Source organism: Lepidochelys kempii, chromosome 1 (assembly GCF_965140285.1).
Source record: "Lepidochelys kempii isolate rLepKem1 chromosome 1, rLepKem1.hap1, whole genome shotgun sequence".
NCBI lineage: Eukaryota > Metazoa > Chordata > Testudines > Cheloniidae > Lepidochelys > Lepidochelys kempii.
The window spans coordinates 175,227,553-175,253,103 of record NC_136380.1 but is presented as its reverse complement, the minus strand read 5'-3'; the positions used below and the strand labels follow the sequence as shown (position 1 = coordinate 175,253,103).

Below are 25,551 nucleotides of genomic sequence, written 5' to 3'. Positions count from 1 at the left end.
GGGTCTGGGTTGCCACTGCACATGCGACCCACAATGTGTAATAAGTTGAGAACCACTGGTCTAGGTGCTAATATAATATAAATAATAATATGATTTCACAGTATTATCATGCAAATTTCCTTATTTTCTCCTCAATCCTTCTGTACAGGGTTGTATTTGTTAATGTCCAATTCATGCTAAATTCACTATCCTACTCAGTAGTACATCAGCTGCAAAATGTCTGAGATGCTTGAAAATGATGTACCGGCATTTCTGGTCCTCTCCATAGACTGATATTTGGGTGGTATATGTATCTTAATCTTTCAAGTTAAAGCCTATTAATAATGGTCTATATTTTTTATCTTTTTCATACAACGTCTATATTTCCCACATCTTATCACATACGATAGTACCACAAAAGCAGGCCTTTTTTTTTTAAAGGATATAAAGAAGTATTAGCCTATGGCTAGTCAAGTGGACAGTTGCCTTAATACATACAATGTACATCCTTCAAAGTGCTAAAGTGCTTAAATTCTGACCAAAACTGTCATGTGCTGTTTTAAGTGATCAGACCATGAATTCTGCCACATGGCTAATTCCGTGGGATCCCACCAATAAACCATAAAAAAGGGTTAAAACTTTCAAAAACTACTAATGCAAACTAACTTTTCACTACTCGTATAGGGACGGATTTTGAAGATATGATAGTATTTAACAGTTGCAAAGAAAGCATTTTTCCTTGTCAGTAAGCAAAGGTACTTATTTTATAGTACAGTAGCCCCATTATGCTAGGTGCTGTACAAACAGGTGCTATACCACCCTGCCCCTAGGAGTTTACACTGTAATGAGATAGGATCTTAAGGACATTGGAGAATACTAGGGGTAGTTTCTATTAAAATGCTATTTCTTTTGGTGTAGTAAATTAATATACTAGCCTCTCACTTTTGAAGACCTCTAGGGGAATCCTATTTTGGTGATAATTCAGAGCATTGTTGGGATAGCTTTCACAAAATCTGACTTAGTTATGCCTAGTAAGCTCTAGGCAATACAATTACTCATTCACTTTAATAATAATTGCATTGCCCACAATTTTTAAAAGAAAAACCACTCTCTTATTTTGTTTTTTTCCAATAGATAATATAGCTGAGGTAAATGAAATTCACTGTCAGTAGAGAAAATTTATGCCTTTCATATGAACTTAATTAAAGTCTTCCACTCAAACATATGTGCTGGGTTTTAATTTGAAAATTAAAAACCTGTAAAGCCAGAATAACTTCTCAAATGATTTAGATGAATGCTTTCTCTTTCCTGACTTTTAGTGACTAGCTATCCATCTGTATATTTGAAATACACTCCACATTATTTATTGGTTTGGGATCACAAAGGTCTCATGAATGCTTTCAAAGTAAAAAATAAGATTCATATACCCATTCTGTCCAGGAACCATATTTTAGGGCAGAGATACTATAATTCATTTTAAAGTGTGCAAATAGTCTCCCTGATTGTGATGTTTTATCTGCAACAAAATTAGTCCCTGAATTAATTTTAAGGGAGCAATTATTAGTTTTATAGTAGTCTTTTTCCAGCATTTGTATAGAATATGGAGGGGTTCAGTGGAATTAAAATAGAATATTTTAGCTCCTTTGCGCCTCGCCACATTCAGTGGTTGGCAAAAGAATTAAAATGAAGTGGTCACAGGGAAAAAGTGCAAGAGGACCCATACCCTTGAGGGTTAAAAGCTCTGAATTGCAACTCAAGAAATCTGGGTTTAATTCCCAGGTCTGCCACAGACTTCCTGTGTCATCTTGGATAAGTCACTTAATCTCTCTGTGCTTCAGTTTCACAGTTGTCAACTAGGGGTAATAATGTTGACTTGTCTATTTAGATTGTAAACACTTTGAGGCAGGGATTATCCTTCACTAAGTGGATGTACACTGTCTGGTACAATGGGGCCCTGGTCTCAGATGGGACCTGTAACAGATTCTTACCTTTCTGACATCAGTTTGTATATTCTTACCTCAGTTTCCCTGCTATGCCTCTGGTTCCCTTCTGATAATATAGGCTCCCTCTGACCGTAAAATAATTCATGTTTCAGTTTCCCTGTGACTTTTGGTGTTTTTGTTCCTCCAACCAAGCAAAATTCCTCCTGTTCCAGGGTAAACAAAATAACCTTCAGCCCCTCTTCCCTGGATCTCCCCTGGCTCAGTAACCCTCCACCCTTCCCCAAGTCTTCACTCTGATGCAGAGCTGGTGGGGGAGTTTTCTTCCATCCTAGTTAGACGCCCCAGCCTGGAGCTTTTTAAACAAGGACTGGTGCCAGCTTCATCCCTCTCTGGAGTCTTCTGTCCCCTGACTCTCATTAGGCTCCCTCCCATTGCCTTTCTGGTAGCCAGCCTCTCCTTGCTCTTTCTCCAGCCCTCTTGATGAAGAGGAACCTCCCCTCACAGGTCTTACCTTGACCCTAATCTTCCACTCCTGAATAGAGAGACCCAGAATAATTCTGACAGCTCCTTGAAGTATCTTCTTCCTGTGGCCTTATATAGACCGGCTTCCAAACTATAGTCACATGATCCCTGGAGCCTGGGGTTACATCCTCCATAGTTACCTTCTGGGGAGAGTGAAAAGGGCATGTGCTTTTGTTTAAAGCTAGCACATAATTTCCCATGACAGATGCACTGTGGCATATTTACAAATGGCATAACTATTGTATTGTATAACCAAATCTCTTCAAGCTGCCCAGAGCATGTACTGCTTATTATGGACTATACGTATGTAGGGCTTTTGTCTGTTTGTTTAGTTTTTTATGATGTAAGGTTTAGATATTACAATTTCAGTCCCAAAGATGGAGGGAAGGTAGAGAGAGATGCAAATGGAGGTTGGGAAAGAGAAGGACCAAAGTCTTTGCAAACAATGGCAACTTTGCTCACCAAACACCAGTTAAAGTGATAAGAGGCGAAATGTAATGACGATGTGGAAGAAGTTGGGTGGTTGAGGGGGCAAAGGATGAAGCAAAATGCTTATGTGAATACCTACAGCAATTAGGTTTCAGAGTAGCAGCCGTGTTAGTCTGTATTCGCAAAAAGAAAAGGAGTACTTGTGGCACCTTAGAGACTAACCAATTTATTTGAGCATGAGCTTTCGTGAGCTACAGCTCACTTCATCGGATGCATAAAGTAGAAAGTACAGTGAGGAGATTTTATATATACACACAGACCATGAAAAAATACACATTGTAAGGAGAGTGATCACTTAAGATGAGCTATTACCAGCAGGAGAGTGGGGTGGGGGGAGAGAAAACCTTTTGATTTGTGCTAGAAATGGCCCACCTTGATTATCGTGCACATTGTGGGGAGAATGGTCGCTTTGGATGGGCTGTTACCAGCAGGAGAGTGAGATTGTGTGTGTATGGGGGTGGGGGGGTGAGAAAACCTGGATTTGTGCTGGAAATGGCCCACCTTGATTTTCATATACATTGTAAGGAGAGTGGTCACTTTGGATGGGCTATTACCAGCAGAAGAGTGAGTTTGTGTGTGGGGGGGTGGAGGGTGAGAAAACCTGGATTTGTGCTGGAAATAGCCCAACTTGATTATCATACACATTGTAAGGAGAGTGATCACTTTAGATAAGCTATTACCAGCAGGAAAGTGGGGTGGGAGGAGGTATTGTTTCATGGTCTCTGTGTATATAATGTCTTCTGCAGTTTCCACAGTATGCATCTGAGGAAGTGAGCTGTAGCTCACGAAAGCTTATGCTCAAATAAATTGGTTAGTCTCTAAGGTGCCACAAGTACTCCTTTTCTTTTTACAGCAATTAAGCCTTGGATAAAAGACTGCAAATAGCCCAGCTTGAAAGGATGATAAGGCAGTTTTAACCACATGTTAGTCAACTTGCTAGGTTTTTAACCCAGGGTGTTCACTCAGGAAGATCAGCTCACTGAATTTAACAACAGAGGTAATACAGAGCCAATGGACAGAAGAAAGTAAGAATTCAGATGTAAGAGGAGCACTAGAGCCAATGGAAAATATCAGGGCTCAATGAAATTGAGAGGGAGAGGGAATATTGGGAGGGAGAGGGAATTCAAACACTGCTTCCTGCTAATACTCCTGTGAGTGCTAATGGGGGAAGGGAGGGTGAAGTGAGGGATGGGCTCAAAGGAAAGGGAGCACACCATTCTTTGAAATGGTATCAGAGCTTCTGGTGTAGCGTGCATTTCCTGGGAGGACTTGTGTGAGCCAGTATTCTTCATTGCTGCAGCAGGATCCCTCTGAACATCCATGGCCACAGGCAGTGGATTAGTAAATAGTGTGAGTCCAAGCAAAGACTGTCCAAGATTTCCAAAAGTGACTAGTAATTTTGGGTAATTTTGAGACATCTAAAAGGTACCTTGTTTCAGAAACCGCTGAGTCCCCACCCTCTAGAAATCAGGCCATTTAAGGTGTCATAAGTTAAGCATCTACAAATTAAATGCACCTCAAATCACTGAACACTTCTGAAAGCCTTGGTTACAATTCCTAGAGCGGTGCAGTTCTTATTGATGACCCTGGTTCTCAGCAAGATTTTGGCAGAAGTTACTTATAAGTGCAGACTTAAAAGCATTTAGTATTCCCATTTAATAATGCATTACTATGCCAATATGAAATTAATTGACCTCCTGGAACTTAAATATATAAAAGCAGTACTGAATTATTTTCTTTGTTTCCTGTTTTTTTTTTCTTTCAGGGAATTGCTTTGCTGACATTAGTACTGGTAGAATTTTTTAAATTAAATTTAAAATATTCAGATGACAATTGCTTTTTTTTTTCTGATTGGTGTTTGTCTTAAAAATATCACATCATTGTGCTGGTACAAGAGTGCCAGGACAGGAAACTGACTAGCTTTTTTGCAATAGTTCAGTTTGAATAAAGTACAAAGAGTGAATAATGTAAGTGTTGGAAATATAAATTGGATGTTTTTCAAAGGGTTCCAGTTTTAGGAAAGGAAGGTGTTAATAATAGGGGTAAAAGCATTTTGATTTGTAAAGCAAGTTTCAGTAGGACAATGTCTGTTTCACAAGCATGTAGGATGAAAAAAAATGATTCTTGGGGGAAAAAAATAAGGGCAAAATCCAGTGCTTGCTTCTCCCAGTGGTGCAGGGTTAGTAAGAATGGAATGTTTTGAGCTATTCTGTCTGCACAAGGTAGGATAGCTCAGGGAGTGGGGTGGGGTGGGCGTGATGTAACCCACTCCAATAAAAGGAACTGTATACGTTTCTGTTCGTCTGCCCACAGTACCTGCTGCCTGATGGGAAGAAGCCAGGGGCCTGTCTATAACCTCAAGATGGCTGAACATGTCATATGATAATAAAAAGAATACATATTTGGATCTTAGCTGGTTCATTAGCCAGCCTAGTGTTCAAGGGAATACAAGATCTGCATACTGCCCTATCCCTGCCCAGGCGCCCAGTTGGGGATGGAAGAGATTTCTTGTGTCCTCTTCCATCATTCATTCAACACAGTCTAGAATTTTGCCCTAAGGTAGTAAGGGCCTGATCTTGCTACCTTTACTCAGATTGAGTAGTATGTTACTTTGCAGTAGCCCCCTTCATTCCAATGAAACTACTGCAAAATTAGGGATGAATTATAATGGTGGGAGAATCTGATTCTAAATGTATGATAGAATTATCCGATACATTACTTTAAATTAATTGTGGGTAGTTACCTATTTTAAAGTTTTTGTTAGGAAAAGGTTAAACAGCTCATAGTCAATGTTTTACTACCCATTTTGTCTGCATCCCTGTGTGCGGTACATTCTACCATTTTTCACTGTCAGATCATTTCTGCTTTGTAGATGATGAATAACAGAGAGACAAAATTGTTAAAAATGAAACTCAAGCAGCTGACATCGCAGCGTGCTCCGAGAAGGGCACTAAAATGTCAGCTGATTTACTGGCCATTAATACACCATTCCAGATTTCCATTAGCACATTGAATGACTTCTGATGCAGCAGAAATGATGATGAAACTCTTCTTCAGAAGCAAAAAAGAAGAGGATTCAGAGTAGGTCACTGCTTGAACATCAGGAACTAATTTAGCTAGAGCATAGAGAACTTCACAACTGTCTCTGAAGAATCTAACATCTGATTTCAGGTGTTTCATTTGCATATGAGGGGTTGGATCCCAAAACATGCCACTTACAGCTATTCACAGACTTTTTCCTCTGTGATGTTCTATAGATACTGTGCCTCGGGAATAGCTATTAGCCTGATATTCTAAGGAACAAAACCTATGCCTTTTGCCACAGTTGTGGAAGCTACCAGATGAAGTAGAGGTCACTTTAAAAATTGACTGAGTTAAACCAGTGCATACTCCAGTGTGGACACACATATTGACTAAAGTAATACAAACTGGGTTTAAAATTGGCCTAAGTGTGTCCATGCACAAGGTTGCATGGGTTTAACTAAATGGGTTTAGAAATCTCATGTTTAGTTAAACCTATACAACTTTGTGTGTAGAAAAGGTCTGAAGAGCCTGCACATTCCTTTATATTTTGCACACCAGCTCCAAGGGGGCTCACTCTGCAACGCAGTACAATAGCCTCTGCGGAAGGAGAGGTTCAGTTTATCCATCTGGATGTGGATCCACTTAGGTTTCACAAACTGGGGACACAGCAATAAGGGCTGCAGTAGCATCTCCAGAGAGTCTCCACTGTTGTTCCATAGCCTGGGATGGCCCTCTCCCCATCACGGCCCACAGGAAGCACCCCCTATGTGCCAAGCCTGGCTGCTCCAGTTTGATAAGGGGGATGCCTTTGACCGTAAGTGATGAAGTAACTCTCATGAAATCATGATCATGAGTAATCTCTCTCACCAATACACCTCCTATTAAGGTCTCATAGACTTTAAGGCCAGAAGGGACAATCATGATCATCTAGTCTGACCTGCACATTGCACAGAGCCTCACCCACCCCTGCTGCAGTAGGCCCGTAACCTCTGACTGAGTTACTGATGCCCTGAAATCTTGATTTAAATATTTCAAGTTAAAGAGAATTCACCATTTACTCTAGCTCAAACCAGCAAGTGACGCATGCCCCATCTGCAGAGGAAGTTGAAAAACCCTTTCTTTCAATGTGACCTTTACAAAATACTGTAATTCATCCCTTCCTGACCCCAAATATGGTGATCAGTTAGACCCTGAGCATGTTGGCAAAACCCACCAGCCAAACCCTGGAAAGGTTTCTCTGTAGCAACTCAGAGCCCTAGCTCTCTACTGTATCATCTGTGGCCATTGGAGATATTTGCTAATAGTTGTAGTGGATGGGCCATATGCCATTGTAGGGATCTTCATCATACCATCCCCTCCATAAATTTATCAGTCTCACTCTTAAAACAAGCTAGGTTTTTTGCACCCACTACTCTCCTTGGGAAGGCTTTTCCAGAACTTCCCTCCACTGATGGTTAGAAACCTTTTGTCTAATTTCAAGCCTAAGCTTTTTGATGGCCAGTTTACATCCATTAGTTCTTGTGCCAACATTGGTCCTTAACTGAAATAACTCCTCTTCCTCTCTGGTGTTGTTTCCTTTGATGTATTTATAGATAGCAATCATATCTCCACCCAGCCTCCATTCTGTTAGGCTAAACAAGACAACCTTCTTAAGTCCCCTCTCATAAGGTAGGGTCTCCATTTCTCTGACCATCCTAGCAGCTCTTCTCTGCATCCGAATTCACTGTCTTAAACATGGGAGATCACAAATGCACACAGTATTTCAGAACAGGTCTCACCAGTGCCTTAAATAATGGTAATAACATGTTCCTAGCTCTACTGGAAATACCTCGCCTGATGCATCCTTGGATTGCATTAGCCTTTTTCATGGCTGCATCAGCAGCTGATAGTCATCCTGTAGTAAACCAATACACCCAGATCTTTCTCCTCCTCTACAGCTTCCAACTGATACATCCCAAACATATAGCAAACATTGTTGTGGTTAGTACCTAAGTGCATATCCTTGCACTTTGCATTATTAAAAGTCATTCCATTTCTGCTACTCCAGTTTTCAAGGTCATCCAAATCTTCCTGTACGATATTCTTCCTTCTTCCATATGATAGTCAGGTCCTTCTCCATATTGGCAATACCTCCCAACTTGGTGTCATCCACAAATTTTATTAGCAAATCCCACTTTTTGTGACAAGGTCATTGATGAAAATGTTAAATAAGATTGGTCTCAAGATGGATGCCTGAGGAACTCCACAAGTAATCTCCCTCCAGCCTGACAGTTCATCTTTCAGTATAACCCACTGTGGCCTTCCCTTTAAGCAGTTCCTTACCCATCTTTTTATTCTGATATTAATCCCCATTTTCTCCAGTTTGACTAATGAGTTCCCATGTGGAACTGTATCAACTGCTTTACTGAGCAGATTAGATCTATTGCATTTCCTTTGTCTAAGCAATATCCCAGGAGAACCTTTTTTACCTTACTTTCCAAAGTGATTGGGACCCAAACAGATTCTGTTTCATCCATTCCATCACTTCTGATTTCTTTACAGTCTGCCTCATCGTTAATATACAATGCTACTCCACCATTTTTATCTTTATTTCTGTCTTTCCTGAACAGCACATACCCTTCAATACCTGTCGTCCAGTCATGACGACTATTCCACCATGTGTCTGTTATCCCTAGAATAGCTGGTTTTACTTCCTGTACTAGTAGTTCTTGTTCCTCCATTTTGTTACCCAGGCTCCTTGCATTGGTGTGCAGACATCTTAGTTGTTTCTGTTTGGCTTCACCCACATTTCTCGCCCTATTAGGTACAATCATTTAATGGCCAGTATCACCTACCTGTCTGTTACTGTCATTGGTATTGGCACCATCTTTCCTCTTGATGTCCAATCTCCTACCCTCTGTTGTTTCTTTTTTTTAATGCTGTATCCTCTCTTACTTGATTTTCTTCCCACTCAATGTTAGAGGCATGGCAATTACATGAGCATCTCCCAACTGTCTCCCCAAATTCCTAGTTGAAAGCTCTTTTAACCAGTTGTGACAACCTCCATACCAAAAGTTTATTTCCCTCCCTACGTAGGTGGAGTCCATCCTGTGAGAAAAGTCTTCTGTCCATCATTGCCTCCTAGTTGTTGAACATCCCAAAGCCCTCCTTATAGCACCACTGCCTGAGCCATCTGTTGATGATCATAGACTTGTCTTGTCTTCTACTCTCCTCCTCTAGAGACAGAATCCCACCGAATATCACTTGAGCCTCCAGACTGGACCTCTGGAGTCATGTGCAGAATCTGGGAGGCATTGTAAGAGCAAGTCCAGTCAGAATTTCTGTCCCCCAACTCTTGAGGAAGCTGTCTTCTTGCAGGGTTGTCTGTGTAGTATGTGGAGCTGGCATCAGCCTGGCCTTAGATTAGAGCAGGGGTCTCAAACTCAAATGATCACGAGGGCCACATGAGGACTAGTGCATCACTGACACCCCCTCTTGCTTCCCCCATCCCCGCCCCCATTCCACCCCTTCCATGAGGCCCCGCCTCGTCCCACCCCTTCTCCCTACTGAATTTCAAATGCCTGCTTCAAACAATGGAAGTATTAGGGCTTTTCAAGAAAGGTCACAAGAATAATTTATAATGTAAAGAGGTAGGCAAACTAAATATAAGGGTCATCCCTACTCACTTAATGGAGGGAAATCAGACCCACTGTGTACTCACTTTACAACACAGAGGAGCCACATTTGTTTTTCTTTGAAAATCTGTAGCAATGGGAGTTAACTTTGGATTTAGCTAGGATGGATTGGATCATACTAACTATTGCTTAATGCAACTTGAATACAATTCTGGCCGTTAGCCAGAGTTTCCAAGAATTATGCTGTATAAACCTTTAAATGGAGACAAGCAGCTACTATGAAGTGTGCAAATACAATCTGCTTATGTGAATTAAGAATAACTTAATGGAGGGAAATCAGATCCACTGTGTGCTCACTCTTTCATGAAGACCTACTTTTGTTATTTCTTGTTTTGTCATTCTCTTAATATCGTATAAAGGCCATTTTGATTGAAAGAATATGGTTACACTTTGTGTATGGAAAAACATTTAGGGAAAATTAAATTTAAGTTGCACGATGATGTTTCTGCATCCTAATTACAAAAAATATACATTTATCAAGCTAAATAGGATAAAACTTGTTCAGATATAAAGTCACGGGGGTGATTTTTAGATCGGTTAACATTTATTATGGTTAAAAATTAGTATAAAAAGAGGTGGATTTTTTCAAGTAAAAACAATCATTTATGCTCCTCTTCAACAAATATGGCTTATGAACAGCTTATTTTTACAGGTTTAATGGTAAAATTGTTTTCTGCTTGTGTTCAAACAGTCTAGATAATTATAGTAATTTCTTATTACTTCTTTAAGGCCTATGTTAACTTTACAAAATGCTGTCATTTGCACATTTTCTATTTTGGCATTGGAACAGAAAAGAAAAATGATTCTTTGATAATGAGGCTTTTAGTTAGTCCAACGATGAGAAGTCTAAAAGAAATTGTGTAAAGTTTTAAGATAAAAGCGAGATGACTATACATACAGCGGGTACATTTTTAAAAATGAATGGGCTTCAGCAGCACTCACCACATTATATATACAGCTGACACCACTGATTTGCTCTGATTCCAATCATTTGTCATTTTAGATTCAAAGCATAAGTTCTAAAGCAGGTCAATAGCAAATACAATATGGTAAGCACACATTTCAACTGCTTTTGGAAGAAAGTAAATATATAATAAGTGCAGTTTCACTTTCTTTACCTTTCAGTTTCTTTAAAAAAAGAGCCATTGGATTGTTTGGTTTGATCCTTTAAACAGATTTATCAAACTGGAGTTTAAGTAAATATTTGTGTGAGCACATTAGATTTGATGCTTTCTGAGAATATTTTGATTATATTGTTCTGCTTGGCTATGTATTATTATGGTCTCAGGTGCCGTCTGTAGTTTACACTGACTGCATCGAACATACTTGGACATAGGGTAAAACTATAAATACTGGAGAATCCAACCAAGCAGGAACCAACTGACCCAAGACACTCATGACCTCCTTTTGACCCTGGAAATTTAGAGCCTAATTTTGTGCCAATTAAAGGCAAATAGAGTTTTCGCCATTCGTGCCAATAGAAGTGGGATTGGTCCCATATACAGTATTTAAAAAAACAACAACAAAGACTACTTTTTAGGAAGGGGCCCAACCCTGCAGTCCTTAAGCAGGGAAAATTCCCATAGTTGCCAAAGGGATTCTCAATGGTTTTGATGGGACTTTCACCTGCTTAGGGATTTTAGGACAGGGACCAAGATGTGCATGACACCAGCAGTGTTAAAATTAGAGATAGGGGGTTCAGCAACATTAACCCAACCAAAATAAAGCATGGCTTCCTTCCACACGTGGCAAGGAGAAATATTATTCATCTTCTTTGTCACTACATTTATACTGAACTATATTTTTTCAGTGATTGCTTTTCATTTGCATTCTCTAGCTGATGCTGTGTGTATATATATATATATATATATATATATTTTTTTTTTCAGGTCAAAAAGTGTGTTACGGAGATTTCAAGCATCCCTGTTACAAGATAGCCTACTTCCAGGACTTGTCAAGACGTGTGGGCTTTCAGGAGGCCCACCATGCCTGTGAAATCGACGGTGGTGTGCTTTTAAGTCTGGAAAATGAAACTGAACAGAAGCTCATAGAAAACATGTTACAAAACCTCACCAAGTCAGGCTCTGGAATTTCTGACGGTGACTTCTGGATCGGATTGTGGAGAAGCGGAGAGGGGCAAGCAATATCAAGTGCTTGCCCTGAGCTCTACCAGTGGACTGATGGAACTGTTTCATCATTCAGGTAAAAGTCTGGGAGATTGCCTATAGTTTAGAGGGTTTATGGAGGGAAACACAATGTGTGCAGCACCCAAAAAAGTAAAATGTTTTGTGAATTTAAGCATATAGAAAAGTTGTTCAGTGGGGCTAATAACAAAGGAGAGGCTGAGCCAATGGATTTGCACTTGGAGATGTGGAAGGATGAAGTGCTGTCTCTGTGGCATGTTTGTCTCAGTCCCCCACCCCCAGCTTCATAGAAGTAAGGGCTCCACAGGATTCCAGCTCTGTGGAGTTGAAAGGAGCGGAGGTGCGGGGTGGGGGAGGATCAGAAAATGGCAACCAAACTCTGCTGGATTCTGACCCCAAACTAGAAGGCCAACCGCTGCGTAAATTAGTGCAGACTGTTTAGAGTAACTCACTCTGCCCACACCTCAGATTTTGGAAATCCCATTAGATTTCCTGGTTCAGCTAAAGACTAGTAGAACAAATGGCAAAATTCAGGAGCCATAATCTGCAGGGCGTCTGTGGGTAGGTGGCAGGGGAAGCAGGCATCAGAAGGGAGGGAAGGAACATCTGCATGGATGCTCCTTAACTGCAGGAAGATGCTCCAAGACCTGCAAGACTGGTAGTAGACCCCCAACTCTGTTCCATGCAGGAGAGGGGGGAAATGCGGCTTATTCTGCTTTAAGGGACAATGGAGCCTATGTACTATAACCATCGCTAGACTATGGCATTTCTGGATGCTTGCAAATGGTTCCATTAGATGATATGGTGGGCCTTTTAGCTGCAATTTTTGAACATTTTGATTTATATGCACGGCTAGAAACTGGTATACGGATGAGCCTTCCTGTGGAAGTGAAGCTTGTGTTGTGATGTATCATCAACCAACTGCAAACCCTGGTCTAGGGGGGGCTTACCTTTACCAGTGGAACGATGACAGATGCAACATGAAGCACAATTTTATCTGCAAGTATAGTCCAGGTAAGAAAAAGCTAAAGTCAGATTTCATATGTGGTATATGTTAACAGAAAAGGCACTGCTTTGGCAGAAAATGTTGGGGATTTTGGGATCCTCAACATTTTGCAGAAAACTGTACTGAAAGAACTTGAGAATGAATGATGAGGATGAAATGAATTGGCCAATGTTTTCATGTGAAATGTTGCCAAAATATTTTCACCACTTTCAGGTAACACTAGTTCTCGCCCTTTAGCTCTGTCACTGACTTTCTGTGAGGTTTTGGAAATGTCACTTAACTTATCTGTCCCTCACTTTCCCCATCTGTAAAATGAACACAGGTAAATGGAGATCAGGAAGGTTCAGCGCAACAGGAAGAAAATTGCACATACACACACGCGCACAGAGAGAGAGAGAGAGTCCAGTTCAGATGAGGACACAAGAGGCCAGGGATTTTTCAGTTTGGCTTAACTTCCAGAAATGACATGTGTCATAAAAATAAAGGGAAGGGTAAACCCCTTTAAAATCCCTCCTGGCCAGAGGAAAAATCCTCTCACCTGTAAAGGGTTAAGAAGCTAAAGGTAACCTCGCTGGCACCTGACCAAAATGACCAATGAGGAGACAAGATACTTTCAAAAGCTGGAAGGAGGGAGAGAAACAAAGGGTCTGTGTCTGTCGGTATGCTGCTTTTGCCGGGGATAGACCAGGAATGGAGTCTTAGAACTTTAGTAAGTAATCTAGCTAGGTATGTGTTAGATTATGATTTCTTTAAATGGCTGAGAAAAGAATTGTGCTGAATAGAATGACTATTTCTGTCTGTGTGTCTTTTTTGTAACTTAAGGTTTTGCCTAGAGGGATTCTCTATGTTTTGAATCTAATTACCCTGCAAGGTATCTACCATCCTGATTTTACAGAGGTTATTTCTTTACTTCTATTTACTTCTATTTCTATTAAAAGTCTTCTTGTAAGAAAACTGAATGCTTTTTCATTGTTCTCAGATCCAAGGGTTTGGGTCTGTGGTCACCTATGCAAATTGGTGAGGATTTTTACCAAACCTTTCCCAGGAAGTGGGGTGCAAGGATTGGGAGGATTTTGGGGGGGAAAGACGTGTCCAAACTACATTTCCCAGTAAACCCAGTTAGAGTTTGGTGGTGGCAGTGGATATTCCAAGGACAAAGGATAAAATTAATTTGTACCTTGGGGAAGTTTTAACCTAAGCTGGTAAAAGTAAGCTTAGGAGGTTTTCATGCAGGTCCCCACATCTGTACCCTAGAGTTCAGAGTGGGGGAGGAACCTTGACAACATGGGAATCTTTTCTGGATCCTGCATATACCAGTTGTGGAGACTTAAAACTGGACAGCCAGAACAAGGAAATTGGAAGCAAGCTTGAAGTTGAGGCTATAACTTTAGTTATCGTAGTTATGCTTGGCAGTAGATAAACACCATGTCTCTTACCAGGATTATGGTACTCAAAGCATTACTGAGTCTTAAATTGTCCACTGTGGCCACAAAGAGAACATACAAATACCAGGATAAATTTAGCCAAACTGCATACAAAAAACAAACAGGTTGTAAACCAGCCTCATCAAAGCCAGGCTGCATGTAAAAACAGAGTTTTACACTGAACCAGAGTTTCAGTTGCATAATCTGAACCTGCAGAGATTCCCATCCAATAGCTTCCTACACAATCAACCTCTAACCACAAAAGTGACAAGATGTCCATTACAAACTAGAATGTTTTACACCTTACAGACCGTAAATCTCAACAGTCTGCATGCAGATTAAGGTGACTGTTTCAATCTCAGCGAGATTTACAAATTTAGAAAAATCAGAGTAGGAGAACCAATTGATCTCCATTCCTCAAACTTCCTACTTCTGAAGTACTTAAACATGTCTTGTTTTTTCATCTTTATGATGGAGCTACTGAAATTCATGCTGTGAGTAGAGTTCTGTGACTCATTAGGCAATGAGGCTTGTCTACACTACCCACCAGATCGGCGAGCAGCCATCAATCCAGTGGGGGTCGATTTATCGTGTCTAGTGTAGACATGATAAATCAACCGCTGAACATTCTCCTGTCAACTCCAGTACTCCATCAGAAGGAGAAGTGCAAGCGGAGTCAAAGGGAGAGCGTCAGCTGTCAACTTACAACAGTGAAGACACCGCAGTAAGTAGATCTAAGTATGTCGACTTCAGCTATGCTATTCACGGAGCTGAAGTTGTGTATCTTAGATCTTACCTGAGTGGTAGTGTAGACAAGCCCTTACTCAGCCAGCCTCCAGGCCTAATCTGCATATGTTCACTTGCAATTTTTTGTTTTCCATCTAAGTAATATCTTCAGTTGGGGGCTGGGGGAGATGAGGGACCTCCCTTGATTATGTTTAATGTCACAGTACTAGCTGTGGGTTTGAATCTCATTCACCTTGAAAGGATGTGGATCTTAATTATATAATGGTAGCTATAACCACATTTAGTTTGAGCCAACTCCTCCTGCATCTTGATTTTCAGATCAAATTAAAAATTAATCCACCCTTTTATGTTCCAGAATTAGCTACTTCTAGAAGCAATAGTTTCTAGTATTTTGACATTTTTCTCCAAGCCATGTCCCAATGTAACCAGTTTTTATCGGAGAAGCTGAAGTAATTGTAGTAGATTTTATTACCTCTTTGAACTCTGAGCATTACTGTTTTGAGCTAAAGACCAGTAATACAACTGGTGTTCATAATCTTATGGCATGGGAATGGTATCCAAATAACCATAAAAAGAAAAGAAGGACTTCTGGCACCTTAGAGACTAACCAATTTATTTGAGCATAAGCTTTCGTGAGCTACAGCTCACTTCCACGGATGCATTCGATGAAGTGAGCTGTAGCTCATGAAAGCTTATGCTCAAATAAATTGGTTAGTCTGTAAGGTGCCACAAGTCCTCCTTTTCTTTTTTGCGGATACAGACTAACACGGCTGCTACTCTGAAACCTGTCAAATAACCATACAAATTCTACTTCTGTGATCATCCTCTCCATTCAAAATAATTTCAATAATCTATGGAATCCTTTAGACATACATAACCCCACTCTCCCATTTCTACATCCTAACTGGCCTTTGCTGCATGTCTTATAGTTATAGTTTCCAACTGGTTATTTATAATTAGAAATGGAACATTATCTTCCTCTTCTGCAATGATTGCATTTCCTTACCATCCAATTTCTAATCATTCCCTGATGTATCCTTTTTTGTTTTTAGGGATGTCTGTAGCGAAAAAATAAACAAACAAACAAAAAACCCCTTGATATCTGCCCTCAAAACATCTAGTTCATACTTCTTATTGCTCCACAGCTAATTTTTTGATAATCATGTTGGAAATAAGAAAAGGTTTCTTTAGCCCACACTATTAAGACAACTGCCCATTTTAGTATGTTCTAGGGTCCTCTAACTATCAGAGAAGTGAGATGTTAAGAAAAGTTGTATTCAAATTAAATCTGACACAAGAAAAGGGTGGGTTCAATTATTCATCCAACAAACTAGTAAATTCCACCAGAAAAAAAATGGGTTTAAGGCTAAACTGCAGCATTCCTATTTATATAGATTTGTACAGAAGTATGGACTAGAAGTAGTTTGATACCAACTCTTAACTTGAATGTTTTGTGTCAAACATTCTTCAGAAAGGTGCTTGCCAAATATTGAAATATGAAGTTAAAGAACTCTGCAATAATTGTGCTTTTTAATGAACATGGGGGCGTAGTTTTGAGCTGTGGTACTAGGTGTAAAACAATGTAAAAGGTGTCTGTTTTATTACTCTTACTCTTTCATTCTCAAACTATTGATTTAACAGATAATGTCCTAGAAAAAGAACTAGGCGACAGATCAGAGACAGATTATGGTAAGAAACTTTAAAAAAACTTTTAGCTTGAGTTGTAATGGTAAAGACACAATCTCATGAATCATTTACAGGCTCCAGGAAAAGTTACATAGGTTTTTATTTTTTTAAACAGACTTGTGTTAGTAGTGGAAAATATTGAAAAAGAATCCTGCAGAGAGGAATATTTGCAGCTGTAGTTGCAAACATATAGATGTAGTTCAAAACACTGCTGCTTTTAATTCCTATTCCATATTTAATCCTAACAATACACTAAAGTTCTGTAGACACATTTACTTCCAATAACTTATTCAATGCTGAAACAGTTCAGATAACAAATATGAATCTGTTTTAAACATAAAAAACTATGAACAGATGCTACAATATGTAATAACCTCTCTTTATACAGTTGCTATTTTTCTAATCTGTTTAACTTCTTTTGCAGAGGTTTTCCCATCAGTGGCAGCAGGAAAGCCTTATGATGAAAACAAACGAGAAGATAATTCTCATGTAGTTGTTACTGAAGCAGGTAATTTATTCATAGTGTTTTAATGTTCAAAGTAAAATAGTAACAGAGGATGGAGGGAATTAGATTAGATATGCAACTTCCCTGTTGATGGGAATTGGACAGTTTATTCCTAAAAGCTCTGCTGAAAATATACCTGTAAGGGGTGGCACCCACTTCTCATGAGTGTCCCCTGGCCAGGTGCATGTGCCTTCACTCTTTTAGTCTGCAGTGACCTTTGTCGGTGGTTTCTTAGGCAGGTTTTCAACACCTCAGCCCTCTGGCCAAGTCACACATGCAATCTGTATGTGAAACAAAATGGACCCCTTCTGGTGTGTACAATCCACCAGGGGCCTATCCCAGTATGCCTCCATTGGTATCTCTGTAGCCCTCCCTAGGCTCAGTCTTTAAATAATCCCAGCCCTGGTATGGGGCCAGACCCCCCAGGGCTTCCTCCCTGGAGCCACTGTCCTCCTGCAGCCCTCCCTGGGCTCACTCCTTAATCAGTCTGACAGCCCCTTCTGGGCTAGCCTCAAATAGTCCCTCAATCCTGGTAGGGGGCCATGACCCCAGGGCTTCCTGAACTCTTCACCCTTTCTGGCCCCAGCTGTTATTCTATCTTCAGTCCCAACAGCCAGCCAGGAGCTCCCTCTTGCTCTCTGGTCCTTGCCAGCAACTGATCTGTCCATGGTACTGCTGCTGCTTCTTCAGCCAGACAGGAACACAGTCCTCATTCCTTTAGCTCCAGACAACAACTACCTGACTCTAGCTCTGCAGCTCCTTTTGTATCACCCTCCTGGGCCATGATTGGCTGCTTCCTGCAGCCTCTCTCGTTGGCTGCTTCTCTCCCCCACTCCACAGCCTCTCTAGGCCAGTTGGAGGACTCAACTCCTCTCTGAGATGGAGTGTGGTAGCACCTGGAGGCCTCCAGCAGGGGTCCTCTGGGCCTAGTCCACCCCATCACAATACTCTTGACTAATAATCCAAGACTTCTGATCAGTTTCTTTTAGTTGTTCTTGCAGGAATCAATGGTTATGATTAGCTTTCTGGGAGGGAATACTCAACTATTTCAAATATTGCTACTGTGTCTTCAACCCTGCAATTGGATCTGCATGAACCTGGATCAGACCTTTGCACCTCACCAGTGCCCCACTGAACTCAGTGGATCTCTACCAGGGCACAAGGTTCTGCCATTGTGGATCTGATTACAGGATCAGGCCTCAAATATCTCTGATAGAGTCAAGGCCAGCAATGTGTAAAATGGTCTAACACAAACATAAGACACTTGTTTTCTCTTTTAAAACTGAATTTTAGTGCTCACAAAAGGTGCCAGACTGATAGGTCTAGGGACTGAAGTGTTGTTTTATCTACCCAATAGCCCTATGGTAAAGCAAGGTTCCCCATGTACCCCAACCCCTATCTGGAGGGATCATCTCTAGGTTGAGAGCATCTGAGAAACTGCCAAGAAAAGTTCCTGCTGTGGTGTTGTTTTTTGGGATGGGGCCATCTACCCTCTAAGAACTGCTCAGAGACCCACCAATTCATTTAATTTAAGGGTTGATATTCTGCATGGTTCCAAGCAATTCTTGAGAGGTGCTAAGTTCCCTCAACTCTCACAAATGTCAGTGGGCATTGAGGCACGCAACATCTCTCTGGAGCAGCTCAACATCTGGCTCACTGATCAGCTGAACTTTCCACTACTATCCATCTCAACTGGATTTGAATCAATTCCCTTGTTGTGAATGCCCACATGTCCCATTATCAGCCCCCCCCCATATACTTTTACATGAGTCAATGGACTATTTTGTTGCCATTGTTGTCATTTAAAAGAATAACATTTTATTTTAAAATGTCATCATTATTGTGCAGCTCTCTGAATATATAACAAGAATGCTAATAGGCCAAGAAAGAAAAAAAGAATCATGAAAAATGCTAGATAATGGAGAGGTAAAACATGGGGCTTACAATGGTGCATGGGAAAGATAAGCAGCAGCAGCCGCAACCAACCGTGGATCTCCATTTGCACCTGCTTAGTTTCTCAGAGCAATTTTTCATCTGAGCACTCAAGGGCAGATGCTGTTGTTGTAAGTAAGTAAGTAAGTAAATAAATAAATAAATAGGTACTATGCTTTTCAATGCATGACATACAAAGAGACTGTATTTAACACTAGTGCTATGGTATATAGAAAGCCAAATTACGATTAACAAATAAACTGGCCTTAAACATTTGCTCTTGCAAGTGAAAGTATATTCAAAAATAGTCGGTAAGAAGTACAGTATCCAGAGTACGAGCTTGTGGGTCAGGTTTAGACAACTATGAGTACTTTATCTTATGTACGGTAATGAAATGTGGGTATAAACCTATTTAAAATGTAATCACAGTTTCTCTCTTGAACCTGGAAGCTGATCCTATTAAACATAGCTGTACAATGATGATTGCTTGTTACTACATGGTGGTCAGTAAGCAGCAGCATGTTAAGTCTATGGTGGCTGTCATAAATATAAAGGGAAGGGTAAACCCCTTTGAAATCCCTCCTGGCCAGGGGAAAGCTCCTCTCACCTGTAAAGGGTTAAGAAGCTAAAGGTAACCTCGCTGGCACCTGACCAAAATGACCAATGAGGAGACAAGATACTTTCAAAAGCTGGGAGGAGGGAGAGAAACAAAGGGTCTGTGTCTGTCTGTAGTCGTCTTGGCCAGGAACAGAACAGGAATGGAGTCTTAGAACTTTTAGTAAGTAATCTAGCTAGGTACGTGTTAGATTATGATTTCTTTAAATGGCTGAGAAAAGAATTGTGCTGAATAGAATAACTATTTCTGTCTGTGTATCTTTTTTGTAACTTAAGGTTTTGCCTAGAGGGGTTCTCTATGTTTTTGAATCTAATTACCCTGTAAGATATCTACCATCCTGATTTTACAGGGGGGATTTCTTTATTTCTATTTACTTCTATTTTTTATTAAAAGTCTTCTTGTAAAACACTGAATGCTTTTTCATTGTTCTCAGATCCAAGGGTTTGGGTCTGTGGTCACCTATGCAAATTGGTGAGGCTTTTTATCCAATATTTCCCAGGAAAGGGGGGTGCAAGTGTTGGGAGGATTGTTCATTGTTCTTAAGATCCAAGGGTCTGGATCTGTAGTCACCTAAGCAAATTGGTGAGGCTTTTTACCAACCTTGTCCAGGAAGTGGGGTGCAAGGTTTTGGGAAGTATTTTGGGGGGAAGGACGCGTCCAAACAGCTCTTCCCCAGTAACCAGTATTAGTTTGGTGGTGGTAGCGGCCAGTCCAAGGTGTAATATTTTGTACCTTGGGGAAGTTTTGACCTAAGCTGGTAAAGATAAGCTTAGGAGGTTTTTCATGCAGGTCCCCACATCTGTACCCTAGAGTTCAGAGTGGGGGAGGAACCTTGACAGTGGCATATTAATGAAGGGGCAAAGGATGGTTCCTTCATTATACACACAACAGCTGTCTCTGGAGTCTAAACATCCTTCTTCTTGAGCCCACTGTAAGCATTTGCGTGGACAGGGCCTCACCTCTTCCTATCTCAAAGGAGACTTAATACTTCAGGAATTGTTTTTGTTCTTTAACTGCTATACTGAGAAAAAAAAAAGTTCAAATGACATAAGGGCAGCCTGTAACTTTTCAGACTGTAAAGGGAAATGGGGGTGGGGAGTGGACCTGGGACTTATGCCCTCTTACTCCCTTGCATGGCTGAATAAGAGCTGTGTCTATTCAGCCCATAGCATGTAATCAAGTGTACATTGCTACAATAGATGTATATTTTAGCTGCAGTGTAAGTATAATGAGATATTAATCTTATACTGAAAACTACAGTATGCACCTTCTGGACAGCTTTTGCATGAAATATTGGGGGCTTATTCTTACATTCCTAATGCATTCATATCTTCCTTCTAAAATGATTAGCAGTCTTTCTGCACAAGGAATTCAGAATTGAACTCTGTGGGCGTACAGAGAGATACAGTGAGATGGGACAGCATCTTTCAATGCAGTATGCACTAATGAGAGACTTTTTTTCCTTGTAGGTATCATTCCAAATTTAATTTATGTTGTTATACCAACCATACCACTGCTGTTGTTGATATTAGTGGCCTTTGGTACTTGCTGTTTCCAGATGCTACACAAAAGGTAAATACTTTCAATACACTGATATGAAATTGTCTTACAATGATGAATTCAGGTTTCCATTAGCAAGCTCTTCAAACATAAAGAATGCTTACATCTCTCCCCTGCTTCCTTCTTAGTTGTGCTGTATGCATCTTGTTGTCCCTGAAAATCCAAACAACTTATTTATATCTGACAGCTGAAAATTCATGTTCATGGCTTTTCACCAGTGAAAAGGCTCTGGCCTAATGTAGATCCACAGATCCCTTAAGACACACTATGCTACCATAAGGAATTTTTCCAGTTCCAAGGAGGACAATTTTTTCTGCCCCTACTGTTGCAATTTTCCTTTACTTCCTCCAGCCTGATCACCATCTATATTAGAACTGGTCTCTTGGGAATGACATTGGGAAGCTTCACTGACATGGAGTATGCACAAGAAGCACCCCTCTCCCCCAACTTTCTGCACAAAGGGTGAATTCTTCCCTGGCTGAATGGGCATAAGTTGCTAGGAGAAAAACTGAAAGGGGTAGCAGCCTGATATGTCTTGATTCACTAGCCATCCAGGAAGAGCAAGAAAGACACTGCCAGAGCAGAAGAACTTTACAAAAACAAACATGTTTATGGACAGTGTAATTACCTGGATTCCAGCACTCAGCACTGAAATCACAGCAGCTAACATTTAAGAATGCATCTGTTTTGACAGTAGCAGTTAGCACTTTTGTAGCATATTGATTGGTGGTGGAGCCTCCCTCCTCCCAAGCACATACATATGACTGTGATGCTAGTACTTCATTGCTGGCCCTCTTCTGCCCCTGAATGTCAGCTTTGGTGGGAGGGCAGGATCACTAACAACTCTGAGGACCCAGGGAATAGCCGATGGGAGAGTTTCGGCAGTAAAGTGGAGCGATGTTCCACGTGGGCTTTCTTTTAGATTTTTTAAAATTTGAAAGGCTTAATTTTCTCTGTTTTGGTGGGGTTCAGTTTTAATTCTTCCTTGTGAAACAGAAAACAAAATAAAAGATAAGCAATTTCTGAAATGTTAAAAAAAATATTGCCCCAAATGAGAAACAATCTCCTGATATTTATATAAACTATCACTGCGGTATTCCTTGGCATCACACAGTTATTTAGTAAACGTATCCCTCCAGATGCATGAGGCCTACATTAGAATGTGTACGGTATCCTAATGACATGCACTTCCACACAAAGAAGTGGAAGATTTGCATTTCCCAGCCTCACCAATAGTAACGTGTCAGGCAAATCCATACCTCCATACAACCACTGTGATTCCAATGCTGACCAAAAGGGCCTTGGTAGATTCCATGAAGGTTGTGATGAAGGCCATCCATCCATAACATTGTAAGGATTAGGAGATATATCTCACCTTGCATAACAGTGGGATTGGCCTTCTAGGTAAGTAGCATGGCAGGTACATTCATGATCTTTTTTTTTTAGCAGCTCATTCTACACTCTCCGCTACCATGCAAAGGGTTCTAAAAGGCTGAGTTCAGGCCTTGCCTATCTTTCCAGATAGACCATGCAAGAATGTGAGTGTGTGATGTCAATGGAAAGACTTGTTGACTTGAGTGGGTTTCAGATCATGACCCTGAAACTGTAATAATTCATCCAAGAAAAGGACTTTGCACTTTCCAAGAGCTAGAAAGAGCAGAGCACAAGAAGTTGGGAACTCCAGTGCTTTATGTGAGGAGTTCTACCACGAAAGGAAGTTCCCAACTTACAAATGAGTCTCTTCTTCTCCCTTTTTTCTTTTGTGGGCTTTCATGGGAGGATGACCTTTCCTCTGAAAGGTTAGCTTGCTGTGGAGCCATAACCCATGGCCTTCCAGGACTTGCTTAGCTTGGAATAACATGGGCAGTTTTGGATGATTTGGGCTCTTCCAGGGTAGTGGTAAAGGGAAGCAGAGCATCTCTCCTGTAATTAGTAGCAACACTCAGCTCATTCATGCTTAGATGCTCTCCTTTTCCTTTCTTCCAGGGAAGCAAGGAGAAACTGCTTCACAGACCCATCTCCATTATCATCTGAATGCCTTGCAGAAAGTTTAAATTCCAACCTGGTATATGTCTCAGTTTCTATGATTGTATTTCACAGTCAAAGCAACAATTCCAGACAATATCCTCAAACTATTTACTGCTCCTTACTTAACATTGTTCGCAGAAACTGCATGCAGAGTCAGATCCTCTGCTGGTGTCAATAGTCACAGTTTCATGGAACCCATTGAAGATATACAGCAGCTGAGGTTCTGATCCATGGTATTTAGATATGTTGTACTGTAGAGTGCATATTTTTAACTGTTTTTTGGTTAGATGACTTTCCATTCAGGGTACCGCAGACATAAATGAACAAAATGGGCTGGATTCACTAGTGTAAAACTGGAGTAAAGCTTGGAAGAATACAGCCCAGCTCCAAAACCCACTGAAGTAAATGGGAATCTTTTCAATTACTCCAATTACCCCCCTCCTCTTTGGGAAAAAATAAAAAACTGAAATATTTTGTCTGGGAACCAAAGCATTTGGATTTTGAACTGCTGCCATGGTGTAACATAGGCATTGTAGTTTGCTCCCATTCTCCTGTAAAATCTGGGCTTCCTGATCTGATATAATCTCCCAGGATGTACCATTTCCCCCTCAGGGGTGAGGGGAAGTGGTGCATCCTGGAAGTCCCAGCCCCAGTAGATCATGCAAGATGAAGTCCGGCTGGGGATCCCAGCCCACAGAAAAAAATGGGAACATGAGGTACTGTGGCGACATTTCAGAATTAATTTTTTCAGACTTCCATTTTTTGATGAAAAATATTTTTTTCCTGTAGAAAGTAAACACTTTTTATTACTCAATACCCCAATTTTCCAGGAAAAACCAATGTTGTTGGAAATTTTTTTGACCGGCCATAATTAGGACTTTTCTACTGTGGTCAGTTCATCATTTCATAGAATCATAGAATATCAGGGTTGGAAGGGACCTCAGGAGGTCATCTAGTCCAACCCCGTGCTCAAAAGCAGGACCCATCCCCAATTAAATCATCCCAGCCAGGGCTTTGTCAAGCTTGACCTTAAAAACTTCTAAGGAAGGAGATTCCACCACCTCCCTAGGCAACGCATTCCAGTGTTTCACCACCCTCCTAGTGAAAAAGTTTTTCCTAATATCCAACCTAAACCTCCCCCACTGCAACTTGAGACCATTACTCCTTGTCCTGCCCTCTTCCACCACCGAGAATAGTCCAGAACCATCCTCTCTGGAATCACCTCTCAGGTAGTTGAAAGCAGCTATCAAATCCCCCCTCATTCTTCTCTTCCGCAGACTAAACAATCCCAGTTCCCTCAGCCTCTCCTCATAAGTCATTGGACACTCATTTAGGGTCTTCGCCAATGCTCATTGATTTCAGTAGAAAATGGATCAAGTTGTAACGAAAGATTTTGTCCTACTTGTTCATATGGAAGAAAACCTTGCCACTGGGACTGCTGTCAGCATAAGGTACTGCTCAGCGTAAGGAAGGGTGGCAAAATCTGAACCTAAACAATATAGTACAGCATGGACAATCTAAGTCTACAGGGAGACAAAATAGTTTACCCTCCTTTCAAATATAATTTAGTGGTTTCTTTGCCTTTGCTGATCACTGTGGTGATGCATTTAGGCAGAGCTTGTGTATAACTTTATTGTAGGAGGAGAAACTACATTAAATCAATAACAGAGGCAACTCTGAATTAATGGATGGATGCAAGTCTGACATACCCTGACCTAGCCGCATCCTAAATCTGAGCCACAGGGGGATCAAATGAATTGAAATTATTTTATATTTCTATTTTTTAGTAAAGGAAGAACAAAAACCAGCCCAAACCAGTCCACATTATGGATTTCAAAGAACCCCAGGAAGGACAGTACCATGGAGGTATAACAATTTAATGACTGAAAACAAAGCAAAAACAATATTTGACAGTCGGGCTCCATTATAATGTCATCTCAGCACATTAGCTTGGAATGGCTTGAGATTGCAATGGATCACCAAGATGAACTGTAAGCTCCCCCTTGAGGCAACTATTCCAATCATTTTTGTATGTAACATTTGATTATTAATTAAATGAAACATGTGATGCTAAATAAAGAAAGAGGATGTGTCTATTTTGCTAAGGGAAGTAACTCGGCTACAACTTAGCAATGGAAGGGACAACGCATTTGAGGTTTATAGGCGGAAATATCTACAATATTTGTCAGTTTTAAAATTGTTTGTAGTAATCATTACATTTTTGTTTCCTGTAGTCCCTCATACATTCCACTTTAGTTGGTGTACTGTAAAT

The 25,551-nt window shown here is 40.6% G+C and overlaps 1 protein-coding gene across 1 annotated transcript in view; it reads left to right on the top strand.

Annotated features, from left to right (window-relative positions):
- CHODL (chondrolectin) overlaps window positions 1-25,551 on the top strand; it is a 46,717-nt gene extending 21,166 nt beyond the window's left edge. Inside the window, exons 2-7 of the mRNA XM_078851345.1 lie at window positions 11,521-11,833; window positions 12,632-12,789; window positions 16,594-16,641; window positions 17,063-17,146; window positions 21,161-21,263; window positions 25,067-25,551. Of these exons, the coding sequence (XP_078707471.1) occupies window positions 11,521-11,833; window positions 12,632-12,789; window positions 16,594-16,641; window positions 17,063-17,146; window positions 21,161-21,263; window positions 25,067-25,151 (791 nt within the window). The 3' untranslated portion in view covers window positions 25,152-25,551. The remainder of the gene's footprint in view (window positions 1-11,520; window positions 11,834-12,631; window positions 12,790-16,593; window positions 16,642-17,062; window positions 17,147-21,160; window positions 21,264-25,066) is intronic.